The sequence below is a fragment of the Lonchura striata genome, chromosome 9 (assembly GCF_046129695.1).
Source record: "Lonchura striata isolate bLonStr1 chromosome 9, bLonStr1.mat, whole genome shotgun sequence".
Lineage (NCBI taxonomy): Eukaryota > Metazoa > Chordata > Aves > Passeriformes > Estrildidae > Lonchura > Lonchura striata.
The window spans coordinates 26,324,830-26,347,031 of record NC_134611.1 but is presented as its reverse complement, the minus strand read 5'-3'; the positions used below and the strand labels follow the sequence as shown (position 1 = coordinate 26,347,031).

The 22,202-nt window shown below is 42.3% G+C and overlaps 1 protein-coding gene across 1 annotated transcript in view; it reads left to right on the top strand.

The window, feature by feature from the left end:
• Positions 1-1,601: 1,601 nt before the first annotated feature.
• CRB1 (crumbs cell polarity complex component 1) overlaps positions 1,602-22,202 on the top strand; it is a 92,435-nt gene continuing 71,834 nt past the window's right edge. The window contains exon 1 of the mRNA XM_031505516.2: positions 1,602-1,976. Within this exon, the coding sequence (XP_031361376.2) occupies positions 1,901-1,976 (76 nt within the window). The 5' untranslated portion in view covers positions 1,602-1,900. The remainder of the gene's footprint in view (positions 1,977-22,202) is intronic.

Genomic DNA, 22,202 nt, shown 5'->3' with positions numbered 1-22,202 from the left:
TAGAGCAGGACCAGGCTTTCATCTGTGAACAAAGATGTGATCCAGGGACGAGGCACTGCACAGAGTGCTGGACACAAACAGACACTGCTTGTGCAGGCAGGGGTGTGGAGCAAAGGGGCAGCTGGGGAAGGCTCCCGTGATGGCACTTCTTATCAGCTGTTTAATACCAGCCCTGCCTAAACCAATGGAGTCCATGCCCTGCTGCCATCCCCTCCTCTTATCCATCCTGCTGTGACACCTCCTGGTTCTGTAAGTGACTGGTTCCTCCTCCATGAGCAGTTCAAGGTTGTAACACAACCTGAGGAAGCTCAGAGGTTCTGTGCTAGCTGGTAGGAGCATGCTTTTTAGTCACTCCAATGTAAGCAATACCAACAAAAGAAAAAAATAATACTGAGCAAGAGAGCGGGCTAATATCTGACTAACTAAAAAGACTGAGGATGTGGATGTTCCATCTTTTCATTTCAAGTGCTAACAGTGTAACATAACAGAAACAATTCGGAAAGCAGGAAGTGTTTGTGAGCCGGCTGTGCAAGGAAACGTCAAGTGTTTGCAGTGTGGATTAGGAGAGCTGTGTGGAGGGGTTTGGTGGAGATAGGAGCACTGAGGTTTGGGCACTCCGGAAAGCTGTGCCGTGGCTGTACTGTGGGGCAGGTGGGCAGAGCAGGGCAGGGCAGAGCAGGGCAGGCGGGCAGAGCAGGCAGGGAAGAGCAGAGCAGGCAGGGCAGGGCAGGGCACAGCAGAGCAGAGCAGGCAGGGAAGAGCAGAGCGGGCAGGGCAGGGCAGGGCAGGGCAGGGCAGAGCAGGCAGGGCAGGGCAAGGCAGGCAGGGCAGGGCAAGGCAGGCAGGGCAGGGCAGGGCAGGCGGGCAGGGCAGGGCAGGGCAGGGCAGAGCAGGCAGGGCAGGGCAGAGCAGGGCAGGGCAGGGCAGGCGGGCAGAGCAAGCAGGAAGAGCAGAGCGGGCAGGGCAGAGCAGAGCAGAGCAGGCAGGGCAGGGCAGGCAGGGCAGAGCAGAGCAGGCAGGGCAGGGCAGGCAGGGCAGGCAGGGCAGGGCAGGGCAGGGCAGAGCAGGCAGGGCATGGCAGGCAGGGCAGAGCAGAGCAGGCAGGGCAGGGCAAGGCAGGCAGGGTAGAGCAGAGCAGGCAGGGCATGGCAGGCAGGGCAGAGCAGAGCAGAGCAGGCAGGGCAGGGCAGGGCAGGCAGGGCAGGGCAGAGCAGAGCAGGCAGGGCATGGCAGGGCATGGCAGAGCAGAGCAGGCAGGGCAGGGCAGGGCAGGCAGGGCAGGGCAGGGCAGGGCAGGCAGGGCAGGGCAGGGCAGAGCAGGCAGGGCAGGCAGGGCATGGCAGGCAGGGCAGGCAGGGCATGGCAGGCAGGGCAGAGCAGAGCAGGGCAGGGCATGGCAGGCAGGGCAGGGCAGGGCAGAGCAGAGCAGGCAGGGCAGGGCAGGGCAGGGCAGGGCAGGGCAGGCAGGGCATGGCATGGCATGGCAGGGCAGGGCAGAACAGGCAGGGCATGGCAGGCAGGGCAGGCAGAGCATGGCATGGCATGGCATGGCAGGGCAGGGCAGAACAGGCAGGGCATGGCAGGCAGGGCAGGCAGAGCGCACCATTCATCCCCCAGCAGGGCCGGGGAGAGACTCCAGTCCAGCTCCCACACAAATCTGCACCGGGTTTGAAGAATCACTCGGACCTGCCGAAGTAAAACCGTGACAAGCACAAGTGCCTTTCGAACCGAAGGCTGCAGGTTTGCGGGGAGCAGGCTGAGGAGGGGCACGGGCAGAGATGGCTCGTAGGGGGCCGGGTGCCCCGGGTGTGCCCTTAGCTTCAGCCATGAGGAGAAAGCAGTGAGGATCAGCACCAGCCCTTTGGACAACAGGCAACTCGGCAGAGGATGTCCTATCAAGATGAATATGGCTCATTCAAGAATTAACTCTCTACTCAGCTTCTACCTCAGTTTTGTGCTGCTCATCCATTTAAAAAGTAAGATTTGCACTTTTTCTTATTGTTCTGACATGTCCTCTGGGGAGATGGTTAGAATGCACTTCTAGCAAAAAGCTTGTGTTGTCAGAAGGCTTTAAAAATTTGATGGAGATGCCAAAAAAATTTGGTCCATGAAACTAAGTCGTATGAACTCGACTTTGACTTTTTAAATTTTTAAAATAAGGAACAAAAGCATTTTGTTTCTTCACATATTCAATGTACAGTAATAAATTACTTTGTTAAAACTGTACCTATACTTTAAAGTCTGTTTATTGATACCACTCATTCAGTAAATCTAAACCTTTCTGATTTAAATTTAGACTAATTTATCCTCTGCTTAAAATGTTAATGTTACATTTTCCAGTAGTATTGCTTTATTATATACACTTTTTAAACTACAGCCTCTAGAGAAAGCAGTTATTAAATAATTGTGGGGTATTTGGTGTTGTAAAATATGTCCATTATTAGGGAGCATGAAAGTCTAACTACTTTTATAGAGAAAAAATGTTCTCGGCAAACTTCCACATAAACAGAAGTGTGCAAGATAGAGGAAATCACAATGGGTTTCCTTGATAATTGTGTCAGATGGCTGAGTGTAAATACAAGCCAAGGAGGCTAAATGGCCTCAGCTGGTGAGGCTGCTGTGTGTGTGTGAAAAGCAGCAGCTCTTGAACATGTTTAAAATGAAGATCTGCAGGATGTGTGCCTGAGGAGGCTGTTTGATTTGTGTCTGATGCATGTGAATAGCAATAACACAAAGCTTTGAGCAGCTGCCATTAAACAAGAAGACTTGGCATTAGCATTCGGTGTTTTGTAATCTGGGTCACCTTCTGTTGCTGCATCACTCAAATTGTTACTTGGATAGTTTACAGCACAACATAAATTAAAGACTAAAAAGCAAACAGATGCAGTTGAATCAACGAGCACTGAAAAAAAACCCACTTGAAAATATAAGAAAAATACAGAATGTCATAGAAACATCATTTTATGCTAGTAATTTTCTTTTTGGGGATGTACTGATGTGAATCAGGGAAACCAAAATGCTTTTTCTAAATTAACTCACAACAGGACATACCCTAAAAAAAAAATAAGAGAGAGACTGGACCTTTAACTTTCACAAAGCAGTTTTCAAAGTCTACACCTGGTAGGAGGAACAACCAGAAAGTCTCTAAGACAAAGTCTACTAAGTAAAGGAAAGTAGTAGTAGTAGTGTTAGTTGAGAAAATTTCATTTTTCCATGAGGCAAGCAAATCAGAACAAAATATAAAAGCTTTGGGAACAGGAATTAAAAGTTAAGTTCTTATAAATTAAGAAGGTCACATTAAGAACATAATGCAGAAAGAAACCATTGCTAGAATGAAAACAAGAAAAAAGCCCTCAGGACTCGGTTTAAAGAAAGAAGATAAATACAAGTTTTGACTTTCACCTTTGGTGAGCTTTGCTCAATGTAGGATGCCAAAGGCAAGGAAAGTAATTGCGTGTCATTTTATGAAATGGAAAAGTCTTTAGCCCACTTAACTGCCATGACATCTCAGATATGGCACGGGTGTTCTCTGGGTATGGCCATATGGCCAATCTCAAGCAAGGGGCTTTTCAGTCTTGGAGAACTTTCTCAAGTAGAACTGTGACTGTTGCCACAAATTGATATCCCGGGATGCAGCAACTTCATTGGGAACCAGAATCAGGCTCAGGACCATACCTTCTAAATAAATAGTATTTAGAAGCCATGAACTCCATATGCAAGCATTCAATACAAGTTAGGTTTGGAATTTTGTGAACATCATTTGTTTCTACAAATCATACCAAATGAACTACTCACAGAAAATTAATCTGGGGGTATCCAGAGATGCCCAGCTCTGTGTGAGGAGGGACCAAGAATCATTATGTACAACAGGTGACAGGAAGCATGTCCCAAGTCCAGAATAACACTGATGACTCATTGCTAGTCAAATAGGAATTACAAGCATGAAACTGTGGCCAGGGAGTTGCTTATGAAATAGAGGAAAAGAAATTCTGATAAATACAGGTATATTTACACATCAGATTTGGAAGTGATTCTGTCTGAAGCCAAGTTCAAAATCTTTTCATTTAACATTCAAGTACTGATTTTTTAAAACAAGTTTTACAATGGATTACCTAGCACTACTGCAGAATTGTTTCTTTTGGGAAAAATACAGACAAATAATATTTTAAGGTCAAAACTATTGCCCATATAAGCTGTGGATGCTCCATCTCTGAAAGGGTTCAAGGCCCTGCCCACAGTAGGGGTGCTCAAATTTGATGATCTTTAAGGTCCTTTCTAACCCAAACTATTCTATGATTCTATTTTTCTCCATTTTAGTGACCTTTCAGCAGAGCTGAAAAAATATATTATTTACTTCAAAATCAATGCTTCATTAATTGTTCAAATGTTCATAAATTAAGAATGGAAATTCATTTGGGATTGCTGTTAATGTGAGAAAAATATCTGAGCTTTACTAGCAGCATTTTTCTACCCCTCTGAGACGTGCAATTTTTCCCCGCGGACAAGAACTCTTAATTTCACACAACTATTCCCATTACTCACAAAACTTCTAATTACTGCTTAATTACTGTGTTAGGCATAAAGCTCTGCTTATAAAGAGATTTGTGGTTTTGCTCACACTGCTCATCCCTCATGCACACTCGGCTGATGTAAGGAGCTTTCCAGCAATGTCTTGTTAGTGTGGTTTGATGAGTTCACAGCCCATTCGGCAGCTCCTCATTAGCCCTCGCTGGAGCTGAGCCTGTCAGAGCTGCACTCAGCACTCTGAGCGCCAGCAGCCCTGCAGCCCTGCCTCCCTCCTGAATGTCACACATGGCATCTGGAGCACAGCAAAAATGAAACATCCTTCAGATGTCTGCCATCATCTCCAGTAAGTTAAACGCAGCAGCTTCTAGACACAGTTGTGCTGGGTGGGTTTTTTTTTCCCTTTTCATATATATATTTTATTATGAATAACACTCCATCTCTGGAATGAAACTAAATCTTAAGAATGAAAACTAGTAACCCTGTAACTTAAGGAAAAGGCAGTAACTTCTGCAAGATAAATGTGTAAAAGTGACATTAAGAACATCCCAGCCCCAACTGTACTTGAGCCACTCATTTCAAATTCTTACAAGGCATCCTTAGGGTGCTACACCTACAATTCCAAGAGCAAAGGATAACAGGTTACAGACCCCTCTCTGCTGTGTGCTCTCTAACTTGGGAACTGTCACCACTGAGAAACTCTGGAGATTAAACATTCTTTCACATCCCATTTCATCATTCAGAAATTACAGTGCAAGATATCAGCTTCTTCCAAAATTTACCCCTCAAATGACAGTGATTTTAGCAATACAGGACAAGCCATTGAATGATTTATTCACAGTCACAGGATCAAAAGGGAATTCTGCAGCAAGGACACAGATCAATTCTGTAAGCAGGTTGTTTGTGACTAATGACCTATTAGGAAAGAGTCTGAGGGGCAAGAAAGGAGGTTGTGCAAAAAGGTGTTTTATCATTCGTGCTTAACCAGAAGCAGAGACCTCACACAGATCTTGAAAGACTGGTTTGTGTTATCCTGTATCCATGATAATGGACTGGAGAAACTGAGGATGGAAAGTTAATTTAATACAATCAGAGGATACAAACCTAGTGTTTTAATAGATAAACTTTTCAAAGGTGTGCCCACACAAAGTTTGTCCATCTCTCTCTCTCCCCACAGTTTTTTGTTCTCCCTGTTACTTCGACAAACCTTAAGCACTAGGGAGTCTTTTCCTTGTGCAAATCTCTACAACTTTTCTTCTCTGTTGGAGAAAGCTCAGGAAAAAAAAAAAACAAAAAAAACACCAAAAAACTAAACAACCCAGTGCTGTTTAGAGAGTGCTCAAATTTTGATGGCCAGATTGGGCACTTCCTCACTGAAAAGTTACAGGGAAAGGCAAATATTTTGCTGTTTTGTGTTGACAGTAAAATGACTTGTAAGACACAGGAGAGCAATCAAACCACTGTTCAGTACTGGCTGTATCCAGGTTTGAGTGCTGCTGTGAGCAAAAGAGAGGCAATTAGGAAAATGCTGGAAAGGGACAGCAAAAATAGGGAGACATTTATAAAGATGTGTCCTCTGAGAAAGGGTCACAGGAAGAGAAGCCTGAGGGAAGACATGATTACAGTCTTACCTCCACAAAAGAGAATGGCAATCAAGGACAGTGATGAGATAGTTGCTCCCTGTCACCTCTAGAAGGGCAGGCTCTGGAAAATAATAGATTCCATGTACATCAGGGAAGATTCGTGTGAACTTCCCCAACTGAAGGATAATTAAGACACTATATCAGAACTTTTAAATGAATGGGTTAGATATCTGCCAGAGATTGTCTAGACTGCTGTCTCACAGCTGGTGTTGCACAGACCAGGGGCAGTCAGCACCACCCTGGGGGATCTGTGAAGGTCTCAGGGGACAGAGCCCCAGAGACGGACAGGTGGGGACTTGTCCCAAGGGCTGTGGTGGCACTGAGGCTCCGGGGCAGCTCAGGAACAGCTCTGGGGCAGGGTGAGCAGATGGCTCCCTTCCCTTCTGCACAACTGGGGATTATGTGCTGTGCAAAACAAAGACAGCCCTGAACTCAGACCCCCGTGTTGCAGCAAAACCAGAATTGTTGCCTAAATTTCAATGAGAAAACAGTTTACTCCCATTCTTTGAGACAGCAAGACCTCTTATTTTTTGGTACCCTAGACTTAAAATAAGTACTTTGGCTACTGAAGGCACTGATTAAAATGAGAACAGAAAGTACCCCCATGCTAGAGATCATGTAGTTTGATTTCTGGCTTTTGGAGTGAAATCACTTGTATTTTTACTTGATATGTTGATAGTGTGATGCAAGAAAATATAGCTAACGAATGGATTATCAATATAAAAACTTTCATTATCAGAAACCTGAAAAGGAATAGAAAACATGGATTGCATGCTGAACCTGTCAGCTTCTCACTTCATATAAAAAAGCAACACAAGACTGGAACTTACTGCACAAAATCAAATAGCAGTAGATTCCTAGGAAACTCTTCTAATTGGCTATTCTGGATATAGTGAAACAAATTAACACTGGAGTAGGAGTTCTGCTTCATCTAAGAGAAGTTTAACATTTTATTTTGATGGCAGCAAAATTACAGAATATCAAGGTTTAAATATATATATATATATATATATATATATATGTATGTATGTATGTATGTATCTAGCCAGCTACAAAGCAATAAATAAATAAATGTGTCTTTGTCCATGTCACTGAACTTTCTCTTGTAAATTAGAGAAATAGCAACCTAAGTGCCTTTGATTCTGCCTACAGGGGTTTGCAGCCATAGACCTCCCAGGGATACTTCTACTTTTGGGTTTGTTTTTATAATTCATATTCCAACATTAAAAAAATCTTTTAGACAATGTCTCAGTCTCTAGGTAAACTTGAGTATTCCATTTTTCTTTGTGGTGGCCCAAAAATGGTCCTGATATTTACATTTTCTAAGGGAAGCCTTTAAAACTAATTTACTCATCTGGAGCAAGGAGATAAGTGATACATATTATTTCCCAGATTGATTCCACAGATTACTTTGTTGGTTTTAGGGACTGACACGTTTTTGTCAGTTCTCACTATACTTCTCTATTTCCCCAGCCATTACCAGAGCTATATTATATGAAAGCCCTCTCACACCAGCAAACAGCAAAAAAACCCAACAGCCCAGATAAACCCTTTTCCAATGAGATTCTTATCTTTACCTCATATTGATCATATCTTACTCACCCATAAAATGGGTCAACAGGAAGCTGCTTTCATCTTTTGACAAAGACTGCAGCTGACAGGGCCTCTGGGCAGGCACCACGCAGCTGCCACTGCAGCTCTGCAGGGCTCCTCCAGGCCCAGCAAAATGTCCCTCTCCAGGCATCAACAAAGCAAGGCTGCTGCAACTTCAGGGTTAGGGCAGCTTCTGCCTGCCTGGAATCTTATCAGCAGGGACAGAAATCAGAATATTTCAAGGGCTAAATATTTCTGTGGGTAGAAAAGGGACATGGGCTGCTAACCCATTACAGTGTCCCCTTTCCAGCAGCTAAGGATCAGGGCACTTGCCTGGTGCATCCTTCTGTGCTGGGAAATGCTGTGCCTGAATAATTGTGGCCTGGGAGGATGCTGGCAGGCAAGGGGAGAAACTCCTTGCTTCTTTTTACTGCTCTAGCTTGCCTGCCCAAGGCTGAGCATACTGGCAGCCTAGTCCCTTAAACTTTTCCTTGAATAATGAGACAGACAAAGCATCTTTATCTGCATTAGTCAGGGGCTTTGCAGACAGGACACGTTCCTTCAAAGTGCATTCAATCACAGTGATTGAGATCAAGGCTGTGAGTAAACAAACAAAAAACTTTGTACCCCTCCCTTAGAGCTCAGCCATGGACACAATGGCCTGACAGCTCCTTTGCTGAGGTTTCTGAGAGGTACAACTACGTTCCTGTACTGTGGTGCTACCAAAGGCTGACTGTCCTCTGAAATAAAGGCCAGAGATGCTCCAATTCACATCCAGACTGCCAGGGGAAGCTATAGGCAGCATGAGAGGCAGCATACATTGGCCACACTCTTCCCTTGACAGTTCCAGTCTCCCTTGTTGGGGTTTCCAACAGGATGATACAGAACACTTCATTAGATCTTTCTTCCACAAGAAGGGCCCTAGCTCGGATTTGACTGTGACAAATTACTTTGCTTCTTCAAATGTGAGCTAGAGGAGTTTCAAAACAACATCATTTGACAGGAAGCCAAAGCAAGCATGCAGAATGATAGACAGTCATCAGTCTGCAAGGATCCAAGCAACTGCAATTTAGGTAACCTGCACTGACAGATTACTCATAGCAGGGAACCCAAAACTCTCACTGTAATAATGTAGCCTTTAAAAGACATCTGTATACAGCAGTAGCTTCAGAGGTGTTTAGTCAAGCTTTGTGGCAATTTGTAGGTGCTTCCAAAGCACCTGTGGTACCACTCCTGGTATGGCAAAGCATCCCTGAGTCTGAACTCAGTGAGTGTCCACACAGCTGAGAGATCAGGCTCTGTTATCTGCAGTGAACAGCCTGGAGAGTAACTCACCACCCTCCCAACAGCTGGAAAGAGAGTCCCTGAGAGTGTCTGAACTAATGCACATCACCTGGCTGCTCCTTGGGCATCAGCTCCTTCCTGTTGCAGGAAGGGTGCAGCTGTGGTGGCTGTAAGAAAGGCAAAAACATGACATTGGTCTGACACGGTGTAAAGAAATCCTAACTGTGCCTGCTCTTCTCCAACAGCCTTTAAATTTCCTTTGATAATTCCATAAATAAGATACAGAGAGAGAAGGCACCAATCTTGTGAAATAAGCAAACAGAGGCAGCATAACAAAAGAAATGTGTAATGCCAGTGAGGAGAAGCCAGGGAATGATACTGATGTATCAAAGATTGCATCAGAGCTATTAAATGGGATGAGAAATATGCAAGGCCCTTGTAAGCTCTTTTATTCTCTGTTCAACCTTAAAAGAATTCTGAAAGCCAGCCTCCACTGACTCCTACCATAAAATGTAGGAAAATATGAAAAAAGTGTTTGTGGAATAATAATCCAAGCCTTTTTGATCCCTGTCTGTATATATATTTGGAGAAGAATGCAATGCTTCTGCAATGCAGCTGCAAAAAGCAAAAATCTGGCCATCATTTTGTAGGACTCAACAATTCAGTTTTTTTAACTAAACCCATCCTTCTCTCTTATTAAATACAGCTGACATTTGTAATTCAGGTTGTAATACTAATGATACGGAACATTTTGCAAGCCTCAATCCTTGTAAAAATGCCCTCAGTTTGATATAACAAGAGCTATCCGATCCGTTTTCTCATGAGTATGTCTTAAATGTCTGATTCAATTTAGTCTAACATCTTCCCATTTTGGAGTGCATGGAAAAGTGCAAGAAGATTAAAGTTACTAAAATCAATTGCCATTTTCACATACAAAAGGCTATTTCCAAAGAATATTGTGTTTCCTAAAAAAGAAGTGGGCAACTTGGGATTGCCACCATTTTCCTCAGTAGCAAAGTGACAAGACTGAGAGGTGTTTGCAGCAAAACTTTAACGGAATTAAACAGCAGAAGGAAAGATTGGCACTGAACCCTTTGAAGGATCTGGATATAAAAATATTTCCAGCAAACAGACTGACCTAATGATCTGACAAATGATAGAAAGGAATAAAAAAAGGAGAAATGTTCTGCACACAGCAGAACAAAATCAGATCTGTTTTTACAGTGCTTCTACTACATCCTTAAAGCCATAAACACTCCATTCTTCATTTTGTTTGGGGAATTGCCCACAGATTCAAGCAGGCTATGTTCCCAGATCTCTGTCAGTGTTCTCTCTGCGCAGCGACCAAGGAAAATACCCTACAGTGGCCCTCCTGTATCCCCAGCCAGCACCTCTGAGCTGGCAATGGTTTTGCTGCAGTCACACAGGCATCTGTTGCCTGTAATTCTGCTATTCCACAAGGAGCCTTGAGCAGATTTCAGTTTTTTTCTCATTTAACTTCCCAAGTCCATTCATTTTGAGTTATGTCCAGCGAGGACCAGCTTTTGGCTTTGCTGGCTTTGCTTATGAAACCAGGTAATCAAGAGTAGTTTCTTTTCAAGGTGATGGAGAGCGATGTCTTTTGAGATATTTGAGATTTTGAGATACTTTGATTGACTGGCAATCAATTACTCTGCTTGTTATATTCCAGCTCTTAAACTAAGCTTTGAGGAAACGGCATTCTTCGATATTATTAGAAACAAGTGGAGACTGTTACTACACTTACTGAGATTTTTGTGCAAGAGATAAGCAGAATCACAAATGTGTGTGCATCTTGAATTGCACAATTTCTTCTTCGGCTTAACATAAAAACATGTTCTTGAGGGCATTCACACACCTGCCAAAGCTATTTAATTGTGCTTCAGCTTCAGATAGATTGTACCAACATTTCTACAGACAGGGGAACCCTTTCCTTACTTTTATTATCATAACAGCAAACACCCAGAGAGCTGAGAGATGGGTTTTCTTGTCTTTTAAACCTGCACATCTTTTATGCAAGTGCTCTGAATCAGCCTGAAAAATTCTGGGTCTTCATGGGTGACTGCTTCTTTTCTGCAATCTCTGATGAGCACCAACACTTTCATTTACCACAGGCATGTAGTTACACATGCTTACAGTAAACTTGGCTTTCCAAAAATAAGAAATTTGCACTAAATCATTACAGAAAGTTCCGAGAAGTAGTCATAGGCAATGGGTGCTGAGCTTTCTGCTCTAATTGATGCAATGGCTTGGACTAGATGATCACCAATAGTCCCTTCCAGTGCTTTCTGTTCCATGTGAACCACTTGGATTTTAGCTGAGCCCATTACTACAGTGCTGGCAAAGCAGTCACTTCAGGGAGTGTATCAGAAGTGCTGTCTCACAAACTCTGACACATTTTTTACCATTCAGTAATAAAAGGTCGTTAGAGTTTGTTGGAAGCTGGCTAGTGACAGGAAAAATTGCCAAGTGGAAAGGATGAGGGAAAAGATTGCAATGTATATTTCAGACTCCTTTTGGGGAAAAAAAAATAAAATACAAACAAAAAAAACCAAACAAAAACAACAACAAAGAATAAATCTCCACTGTGTTACCAGTGTAGTGCAGACTCACCTATTATCTCTTCAGGACTCCTTACAAAGTAGTAGGAAAGTGAATGTGGCCCTGAATAAGGCCCCATGCTCAGAAATGTATCCAGGTATCAAGGATGAAAACACTCTTAACACAGAGGAAACTCTTATGTGCGGAACAGAGCTTGAATTCTGTAAAGAATGTTCAGCTACCACAGGGACATCTGTAAAACTTGTCACTTGCCTTTAAAAAAGGTCTAGTGTTCTTAAACCTCAATGAGAGGTCCAGTGATTTAGCCTTTTAAACTGCAGTCATGCCCTATTCCAGCTATTACATGCCTCATTTCTGTTAATCTTCTCTAATTAGTTCTGCTTCTCAAGTGAAGTCTTAGAATCTAACATTTTCCTGTGCTAATACCAAGGGCTCTACTTTCATGTTCAAGGTCAGTCCAGCATTTCACTTTGTAAAACTCATTTGTCCTCCCTGCACTTACACTTGTACTTTGAGTTTGAGTTTAGACATCAGTTTAGACTCTCACAAAGACATTTGCTGACTTTAAAGTTATCCTTAAATGTGTGGTCATGCCCAGCAGAGTCATACAAGTGTGAAGGAACAGACTTCCTTTAGATTCTTTCTCTTCCTTGAAAATATGCAGAGAAAATTTATCCCATGAAAATAATTTCAGCTTTTTCCTTGTGAGTTATTTTGCATGTTTTACAACACATAAATAGATTGGGCCTCAGAGCCTGTAAGGAAGCACATGACAGTTGTATAGGTGAGAATGCTGAGCTGAGAAGGACAAGGTGAATACCTTGCTTGCAGTGAGAAAGCTGTGAACACAATACAAATGATCTCTCTGTTCAAATTACTAAATTTAGATCTTGTGTTTCTCCCTTCATATGTTATACACACACACATTAATGTATTATGTGTTAGCAGGAGGACATACATGCAGTTTTCCAGATTTTTCTTGTGCCTGAGAGATCTGTTATATGGCAGGCATTTCCTTTGTAAAAATGGTATTATTGTTTACTCACTCTTATAACAAATGGAGGCACTTTTTGTATGTGCAATTTCCATTGCTGACTGTAAGAATTTACATATCATTTCTTTCATTGACCCCTCTTAGCTGCCTCTTTTGAAGGGACCAGGTCACTCACTTGCCCTTCCTGTGTGAGGACTGGAGATATCCAGCTATTACTAGCTATTACTGGAGACATGTGATGGCTGAGGTGTGAACACTAATGGGAGGAGGCACCTGAGCCCCAGGCAAGAATCAACTCTTCTCCAGCTGATGCTCAATCCAAAATGGCAGACTATTTTCAGGTTAAAAAACATTAACTGGGCAAGGGGGGAAAGTCAGTCTTCAGTGATACATAACCTAGGCTACAATCAGTTTAAGCAGCTTCCTTTGAGCACTGCTGCTGCAGCTGGGGATAAAATCTGCAGTTCATCTAAATGGGTCACCCAGGCTTGATGCTTTTATAGTTAATGCTGTCATGAATTGCAAATAAGCATAAACCAGCAATAGGATAATGGTAGAAAAGCAAGCATTTTTATGCTTCAGTCATTTCAGATGCAACAAGTAAGAAAACCTGTTAACTATTCAAATTACCTCCTTAAAATAAATTATAATGAATATGTAAATGCAATATATGGAAAATACTCGGCCCTTTCAATTTTGAATAGTTAACACTTAATTAATTCCTTTATCTGAAAATATAATCCCTGAAGTATTTGGTGGAGTTTATGGAACTGTGTATGATTTGGTTTTTCTAAAACCTCTCCAGTGGGATTTATAATGTTATTTAGAAATCATTGACAACAGGGTGCTTGTTTTTCCAGAACTGCAACATTTTGACAAATGTCCATCTAAAACCTCTTACATTCAGTTATTCTGATGTCCAGAAAAAGGACAGAAATAGTAGAAAACCCTTTCATTCTCCCCATCTCTAAGGCAGAGGAGAAAGGAACAGCACATGCACAAAGACCAAATTCACAGATTTTTCTGCAAGACCAGCACCTAATTTTAAAACCTGAAAACTATTCTAAAGGTTAGCACCTCACTCTGCACAGACCTTCAGTAGAGATGTACTGTAGTACAGGGCTTTGGTACCAGAATTTAGCCCCAGGTGATCTGCACTTCTGTATTTTGCTCATCCTTGTGACAATGTGTCACCTTTCCAAGGATATTTCAGAAAAAAAAAAAAAAATACACTGTGGAGGTTAACTGTGCCTTAACTCTGAACTGCTTTGGGAGAAGGACACTCAACACCTTTCAGTGCTGACTATCCACAAGCAGGTCTTGTCTCATGACACCTAATAAAGTGTCTGGTAATCACATCAAGTGAGAAAACCCTTCACCCTCCCCTCAGCTGGCAATGCAACATCTTTCCTCCCTGAGGTACACAGCTTAGAAAGAGAAAATAGGTATTAGGGAGCATCATCTAGGAGATGACATGGGACAAGAGTAATGGACAATAGACATCCTCACAAACTGCTTTTCTAAACTCTTCTTTACCTCCAAGTTGTCATCCAGACATGTTCCTAGAGCAGTAACTTAATTACCTCCACTTTATTCTCTCTTGCTCAGCCCATGGTGACAATGGTTTTATCGTGGAAATATTTTCTCTAGAGAGCACTCTGAGTACTGACAGTTCTTCTCTCTTTCCCTCCCTCACACTGTCACCCTTCTGTATTTGCCTTGACACTGTCTTCACATTGTCTTGACATTGTTCTGACAGTTAAGAAAACTCAATCACTGCAGGAAACAGCCATGACAATGCGGACAAGAAAAAGGAAAAGTGTTATGAAAATTGTTGAGGAACTGTGAAGATTTACAGGCTAGTGAAAACAAGATTTTGCTTTTTCTAAACCACATTCCTAGTGAGTTTTCAATAAAAAGCTTATTCAACAAAGTCTTCAGCCAAGGCTGGCAAAAGTCATCTCAAAGGTGATTGGCAGTTACGGACTCTGTACCTGAAATTCAGATGTTCCTAGGTAACAATCCCTCTTACTGCCATGAGTTCAGGTACATTATGGGAGATACCTCAGCCCATCTCCTGGGGAGCAGGGATGCTGAATTACTGTGAAATGCTGCCTTGGAACTCTCCAGCTACACTTTCTCCCAAGTATGTCGTTCCAACTGGGATCCCTCTTGGGGGCAACCAGAAAAGAAAGGCAGCCACAGGAAAAAGAAATCGAGTTAGCTGGAGCTTTAGTTCCCTTTGCTAATAATAAAATAGAATTTTGTTTTATTGGGCCACAAATTAGAAGAGAGAAGCCTAGAAAGAAAGCATCACAATCAGTCTGACAAATGCCAAATGTTGTGGTAACAGGTAAAAATCCCAGCACAAGCAGGTAAGTTTAGTATCTATTTCTCTGCTTGAATTAAACTTCTGAGCAACTACTTAACTGGGTATAGTATGGACATACTAAAGTGCTGTACTTGACAAGTTAAGTTTTGTGATTCAACAATTTGACAAAATTACTGTGGATTTGAGAAGGAATTCCAATCATCAGGAACCATGTGGGGAGGGTTGATGGGTTTTATTTTGTGATTTGTTAATTTGATTGTTTTAGAAAAGCATATATAGTTTTGATACTAGTTCAAATTCTTAGTAGTTACAAGAACACCTAGGTAATAAAAAAATACCTAAAAAATTTACTTTATACTATCTTGGCATGCATACAATCCACATCTTACCTGAAAAATGCAGTTAAAGCTGATCCCTTGCAAAGCAGAAGCTCAACACTGCTCTGTAGGGCATCCATGGTGTTCCCTGCAGGTCACACAAGCACTGCTTCTCCAGGAAGAGCATCTTCTCCCCTCTCCTCCTCCATTACTACCGATCGCTGTCTTCTCCCTAAAGAAATTAGGGAGGGAAGCCATCTGAAGCACATTCCTCTTGCCTCAGAGCCCCTGGGGACAGCAGGGCTGGTGGCCAGGCACTGCCCCCTCCTCACAGAGAGGGGCTTTTCTCCAGGACCTCCCAAACTGCAGGGCCATCTTGGCATCCAGCATCCAAGTGAGGTGGCACAGGCTCCAGGGCTCCATGAGACCTTATTCCAGTCCTCTCCAGGTCCCTGAGGCAGGAGGAGCAGGGGCCTGGAGGTGCTGATTTGTAACCTGCTGACAGACCTGCCCCTGCCTCTGCATATCCACCCCACAGGAATGTGACCCACATGGCTGGCGAGAGAAACCCTCTGCTTTCTGAGTGCAATTCAGGAAATCCTGAATATATCTCTGCCACACATCACTAAGATTGCAGCATGAAGAAAATGTTAGTGAAAGCTTCTTATGAGACCAGAACATACAGAAATAAACCTCTCTTTGTCAATTAATACAATTTTTTGATTACAAGGATGGATCAACACATGCTAAGAGTAAAGTGAACAAGCACATATGCAGATTGATGCTCACCTGGTTAATTTTATGGCTAATTTCATATGTTTAATCATGATGACCAAAGCACAGGTAAGACAAAAATAGAACAGAGGCAAAATTAATCCAAAGAGTCAAGGCAGAAACAATATGCTTCCAATTTATTCAGAGAGAAAATTAAGCTTCAAATGCTTCTGCCTGAACTTACTTGATGAAGCATGGTCTTGATTCAATTAAGAAAATGGCACAAAAATCTCCACTTAAGTGCAGACACTTCTGAACCACAGAATATAACATTTATTCTAAATTCAATATTGGGTGGTTATACTGCAACTGCTCTGGCAAGCTGAATGACAAACATTTTGGTACTTCCTTCCTACACTTTTATGTCTACATGCTCCCTTTATTATTAATGGCATAATATTTGCTGCAGTAGGCTATGGTCAAATCAATACCAAGGTGCCTTGAGAAGACACCACAGCTGAACCCCTAATTAAGTACAATATTTTGTTCCTTTTAAACAAGACACTGTTTGAGGAGTACAGTAACAGTGCCTTGTTCTGTTCAAGGTATCTATAATTAATAACCCAAATGATCAAAGGAAATGCGATCCTAAGAGGAAATGGCTTTTGAGAATCCCTAGGTATTAAGTACTGAGAACTACTTCCCAATCTGTTCTGCAGCCTCTCAGCACACCATGATGTGTGATCCCCTTTGGGATCATAAAACAAGCCCCATCATAGATCTCTCTGAAAAAAAATGCTCTCAGCAAGATAGTCACTAGATATTTATCACTTATTCATTATTGCCATGAAATCTTGCTTAATTTTTTTCCTGGCCAGACCCTTACTGTCACACAGATCTCCCTTATTTATTTAGCATAATTTAATATAAAGTGGGGCAGGACATTGCCCTATAATGTACATGTGCTGGCATCTGGACTGGTATTATGGTATACCCAAATTTATATTGTGGTATACCCAAAATTGGATATTCCTTTTGTTTTTTTATTAAGTTTTCTGAGATAGTGTAAGTACCCGGATGTCAAGCTGTGGAGGATTTAGTTCCCTGCTCCTGCTTGCTGATCTTATTTTCCACTCTCCAGCCACAGCAGCACCAACAACAGAGCTCTCCCTTTAGAGCAGGTTTGTGTGAAACAAACCCCCTGTCACTGCAACAGGATGGCTGAATCTCATATCCAGGGCAATAGCAGGCCAGAGCAGCATCACTGTCCTCTGGATCATCCTGAGGAGTGTGAGCACTTCAGCAGAGCACAGAGGCATCAGTGCTACCCCTCAGAGCTGGTGCCACTGCTGGCATCGTGTCCTGGGGCTACAATTACTGCAGGCTCACTCACCAGCCACACCAGCTTACTGTAATTTCCCATCCCTGCCCTGGAAACACAAGTCTGCTTTGGATCAGGCCTCAGAGGAAGAAAAGGAGAATGCATGGGAAAAAAAAATCTAAGGCAGGGAAGGGAGAACTAGGAAAGGAATGAGAGATGAGGAGCTAGATCTACCTCTTCTATACATTTATTAGAGAAAACAAAGGAGATTATTGATGGGGAAATAGAAATTTAAAAAGCCTTCAAGAAATTACTATACTGAGTGCTAGTGGTGAATAAATATTCATTCATTTATTCATGGTTTAAAATTTTTCATCATTTTACTGGCAAAAAATGGTACTGATCTAATTTTGATAAAGGCTTGCTGGATACCTCTTCCCTTATAGCTGATACATAATGCCCTAGTGGCAGGTGTTTTTATTCTAAAGCATGCCATCACATTAAGCTTTAACAATTTTAGTGATATTCTTCTAATATGGAAGGCTTATTTCTTAGCATATTCCCCAATGAAGGCTCCTGGGAATACCCTGACGCTGGTGAATATTCTGGTTTTATTTTACTTCTACAGTGAAGCATCTTAAAAATGTTTAAGGTAAAGGTATCCTTAATTATATAGTGGATTTTCAATACCTATTTTTCTTTTGGGTCAGTCACTCCTCCTCAGTGCTTTTGAGGCTGCTCTGGAAATAAAAAGTGATAAAACCACGAAACAAATCCATTCTTGTTCTGTTACAAGTCAGTAGAGTTTTTAGGATGCTACAACACAGTCTGCAGGCCAGGAAAGCTGCCACAGATTTTGTGTCAGAGCTATGACTGTGTTCACTTTCACGGGTCACTGGAACTATTGTTCAAAAGGCCATCCTTCTGCAGAAGTTCACATGATAATATCCTTCTGCTGGGCTTGGGACTGATTTCTGCCTGTGTGAAGTCAGTGAGGGCACCTTGTGCAGCTCAATCACATCCAATGATGTGTTATGGCCTTGGCTCTGAGGGAAAGCTGCCCTCAGCACAGGGGCTCAGCAGGACAGCTGAGGAAATTCGGGTTGTGCCAGTTCCCCCTGACACTCCAGCCTGTCCCAAAACACAGGAGCTGTGGCTTTCCCCAAGCAGTCTTGAAATCCCAGTTGGTAATTAGTTCATGCAGAGCTAATTGTAGGTGATTTCTATTGAAAATAATTTAGCACATAATAGAAAGGGCTGGAATGTGAACTCTTCTACAAAGTTCATGCTGGAAAAGCATGGCCTTGCTTTCTCTGTACTTACTGCCCATTCTAGCCACACTGAAGCTTTCTTCTGAGTCCTGTGGTATTTAAAGTACAGTGCACATAATGCTGATGTCACAGGGCTGATTACTTTTTTAAAGTCTGAGGAGACAGGAGAAGCAGCATCATGATTTTGCTGTGCTGCAGTTTGATGTCATCAGGAACATCTAGTTTTCATTTGTGTTACTGAGAACCTACTGCAGGCAATCTCAACACCTGCACACATCAGAACTTGCCTTTACATACAGAGACCTTAAGAGTTGCCTCGTGTTAGTCTGCTATGATACATTTCTAGCAATCAGGGCTTTAAGCTTATCCAGTTATGACTCACAGAAAGAAATCACACGTGGGTCATCATTACAAACATTTGAGGCTACATTTTAAAATCACAGCACCTTTATGTGCCACTGTAGTACCAGAATCACAGCTTCATGCTCTTTTCATATTAAAAAAAGGAAAGAAGTAATGAATGGCAGAACCACTACTAAAGGAGACTGAAGAGGATGTCTTGTAATACCTTTCAAATGCAAACAACACATGGACTCAGAATTTGGACATGAAATCAATTTTGTACTCAGTTTTTAGCCCCTCTACTGGAGGGATTCTTAGCAGCATTTGGCAGCATTTCTGACTGCCTTTTCTCTCCTGTGTTAGTGGTTGAGCACAGAGGGAGCTCAGCTGCTTGCATATTTCCACCTAAACCAAACCTCAGCCCTGCAAGTCAGCAGTAGCTGGTCTGCTTGAGGGGCAGCATTCCTGGCTCAGCCAAGCCCTCAGCTCCTTCCTGAGGCTGAATTCAGGAGGAGCCAGGAGTTCAGTGGCAGCTGGAGGCCTCTGTCTTACAAAAATGCCTTAAACTCTTTCCAGACTCCAGAGAAGCTGTGAGACCTTCTGTCTCTCAAGGTGAGATTTGGCCTTTTCAAGAGACAAACTGCTCCTTTGCTCTGTATTTTCCACTATTTGGAATTCATACAGGAGCAGGAGCAACTGGATTTTACCCCAACTCACAAACTGAGTTTTATGCTGTGTCAATCCCTCCGTATTTCTGAAAATCCTCCCCCATGCAGAGAAGGAGACCATGCTTTGGTCTTCCTCCAACCCTTTCTAGCTTTGGCACCATCTCCTTTGTTATTTTGCCAGGCATCCACTTCCCAGGTGTATGTACACTTCAGCCTTCCTTCCTAGCACAGCTGCAAATACAGCTGGTATCGTATCTTCCCAACTGCAAGCACTGCTTTCATCTTTCCTCCTCCCCAGCAGCACTTGCACCCCTCAGTGTGTTCTGAAATCAGGTTTACAAACAGCAGATTGCACTTCCATTAGTTTTACAAGACTCGATGTAGATGCTTGTGGCTTTAGGGACCAAGGCAGGAACAACACCTCACAAAGGCACCACAAATCCACCCATCCAAACAAGTTCATCTAGGCATGCCAAGAAACCTCACCAAAGACAATCCAGGATAACACTGTAAGATAAAATTCACATGCGTAACTAAACCACTAAGGTTTTCTTTCTTTATTTCTGGCAAAATCTTTCATCCCACATGAGAGATTGTTACACCTGTGGCTCTGTATCCTGAGTTACATGCTGAGGATGTCCCCAGCTTTAATGAAGCCTTAAGAAAAGTTCAGGCAGGAAAGTATTGATTGAATCGTTGGGATAAAGACATTTAATCCACAAAATCACCAATCTTTCCTATAAGAATCAAGCTTATTACCTAAAGAAAATTGCTTCAGATTTTGAGCAAAGTATTTTTTCTATATTCTTTATCTCTGAAGATCTGAAAGAAAGGTAAGTTTGAAGCTGGCCCACAGGTTCCCACTACCATGTACTGCAGTTGCTGCTCACCTGTCTATTTATCTCCTACATCCCAACATAGATGAGTCCTGCTCTGTACTATTAAGAATAAATTCTGCTGCATGACCTCAACTGAAAAAAAAAAACCCAAACAACCAGCACTTCTAGAGGGACAAGGAATACCTCATTATATTGATTTTGCTTCTCTTCTGCAGACTTAGAAGATAAAAATGAGAACAAATATAATGAAACTCTTAAAGGGGAGAGCTACATTCAGAGAGAGTGTGTACAAGGATTGCACAGCAGAAATCAGTTCAGTTTCTACATCTGTGTCCACATAATTTACTGCAATGGATGTCAACTGCCTCCTGGCCTGATCAGCCACTGTTCTACATCTTAGACAAACAAAAATATCTGTGCACAGTAAAAGCAGGATGATCACTGTTCACTACCACATTAAACTGCAGTGCTGTAGTGCTAAACATAAAGAAGCAGAGCATAACATCTTTCATTCTCATTAGAAACCAGTCTACTTGTACTGCTAGTAGCACTGTGCTTTGATGTCCAGTTGAACCAAAAATCCTCCAAATTCAGTGTATAGGAACCCTGTTGAGCTCCTGGGCCTGATTCCCCTCCTGTTCCCAGCACAAACACTAGGGTATGATGCCAAATAAAGTGAAAGCCAAAAATTATTTACATTGAGAACTAAAGAAGACATTTACCTCATTTTTGTTTGTTTATTTGGGACAGCTGGTGCCATTGCAGTGGTGCTCAGTGCAGGCAGTGGGGCAGCTGTAAGGGCTGCTGCAGTGCTCATGGGGTAAGGGAGTCTGGGGTGGCGCAGATGATAAAAGGCAGTGAAGGACAATGACAGCCAGCAGTACCCGCCTTTATTCTCAGGGACCAGCAGCATGTCAGTGTGAACAGGAAAGTTTAGGGACAAGTGAAATGAAGACATTGGTTTAATAGCCAGTTCTGTAATTTCAATCACAAATAATGTTGCCTAAACAACGTTTTAAAATTTTAATGCCATTCCACTGCTACTCTTACACTGATATACCACACCTTTTCTTCAGAAAATAAGCTAATTTACTTTCCTTGATTTTGCTGCTACAAATGTACTAAAACCAAATTTGGCTTTTTTGATAGCTGTGGAATATTTGTGTAACCGCCCTTTTTCTTTCCTGCCTGTGTGTGGTGCTGGTTACTATGGTAATAAACGTGACTCAAGCCTGAAAGTGGTTTCTATAACAACATGCTAGGATGTTTTGGACACACAGTTGAAGTTAAAGATTCAGGATTAACTCTTTATGATCACAGTATTTGAAGACACAACAAGTGCTTGTTTGTTTGGCAAAAGTTTGATCATCCCTTCCCAAAGTAGGATTTTCCATGGAGCAGATTGAGTAATAATGATTCCAGCTGTGGATAGAGCAGGTAGGGCCTGGGGGCTGGTGATTTCTTCAGAGGGGAAACATGCAAAGGACAAACAGCACAACAGTAACTACAAACTGCCCATCACAGTGAATAATTAAGATAGTAATACAAATGTACTGAGAGATGGGAAGGAGGAAAATTGTATTAGTGTAATACTTAGAAAGTTTGAGACTATGGAAAAACCAAAATTATTTGTTTATGTGGAAAAGCTATTTTGAGGGCTAAGATGGCCCCTTACCTGACTCTGTTTTATCCAGAACAGTTTCCTGTCCTTTCTTTCCCCATCTGCCAAATGCTGATGCAGGAGTGACATCTCTGCCTTTCAGCAGAGATGAAGGCACCT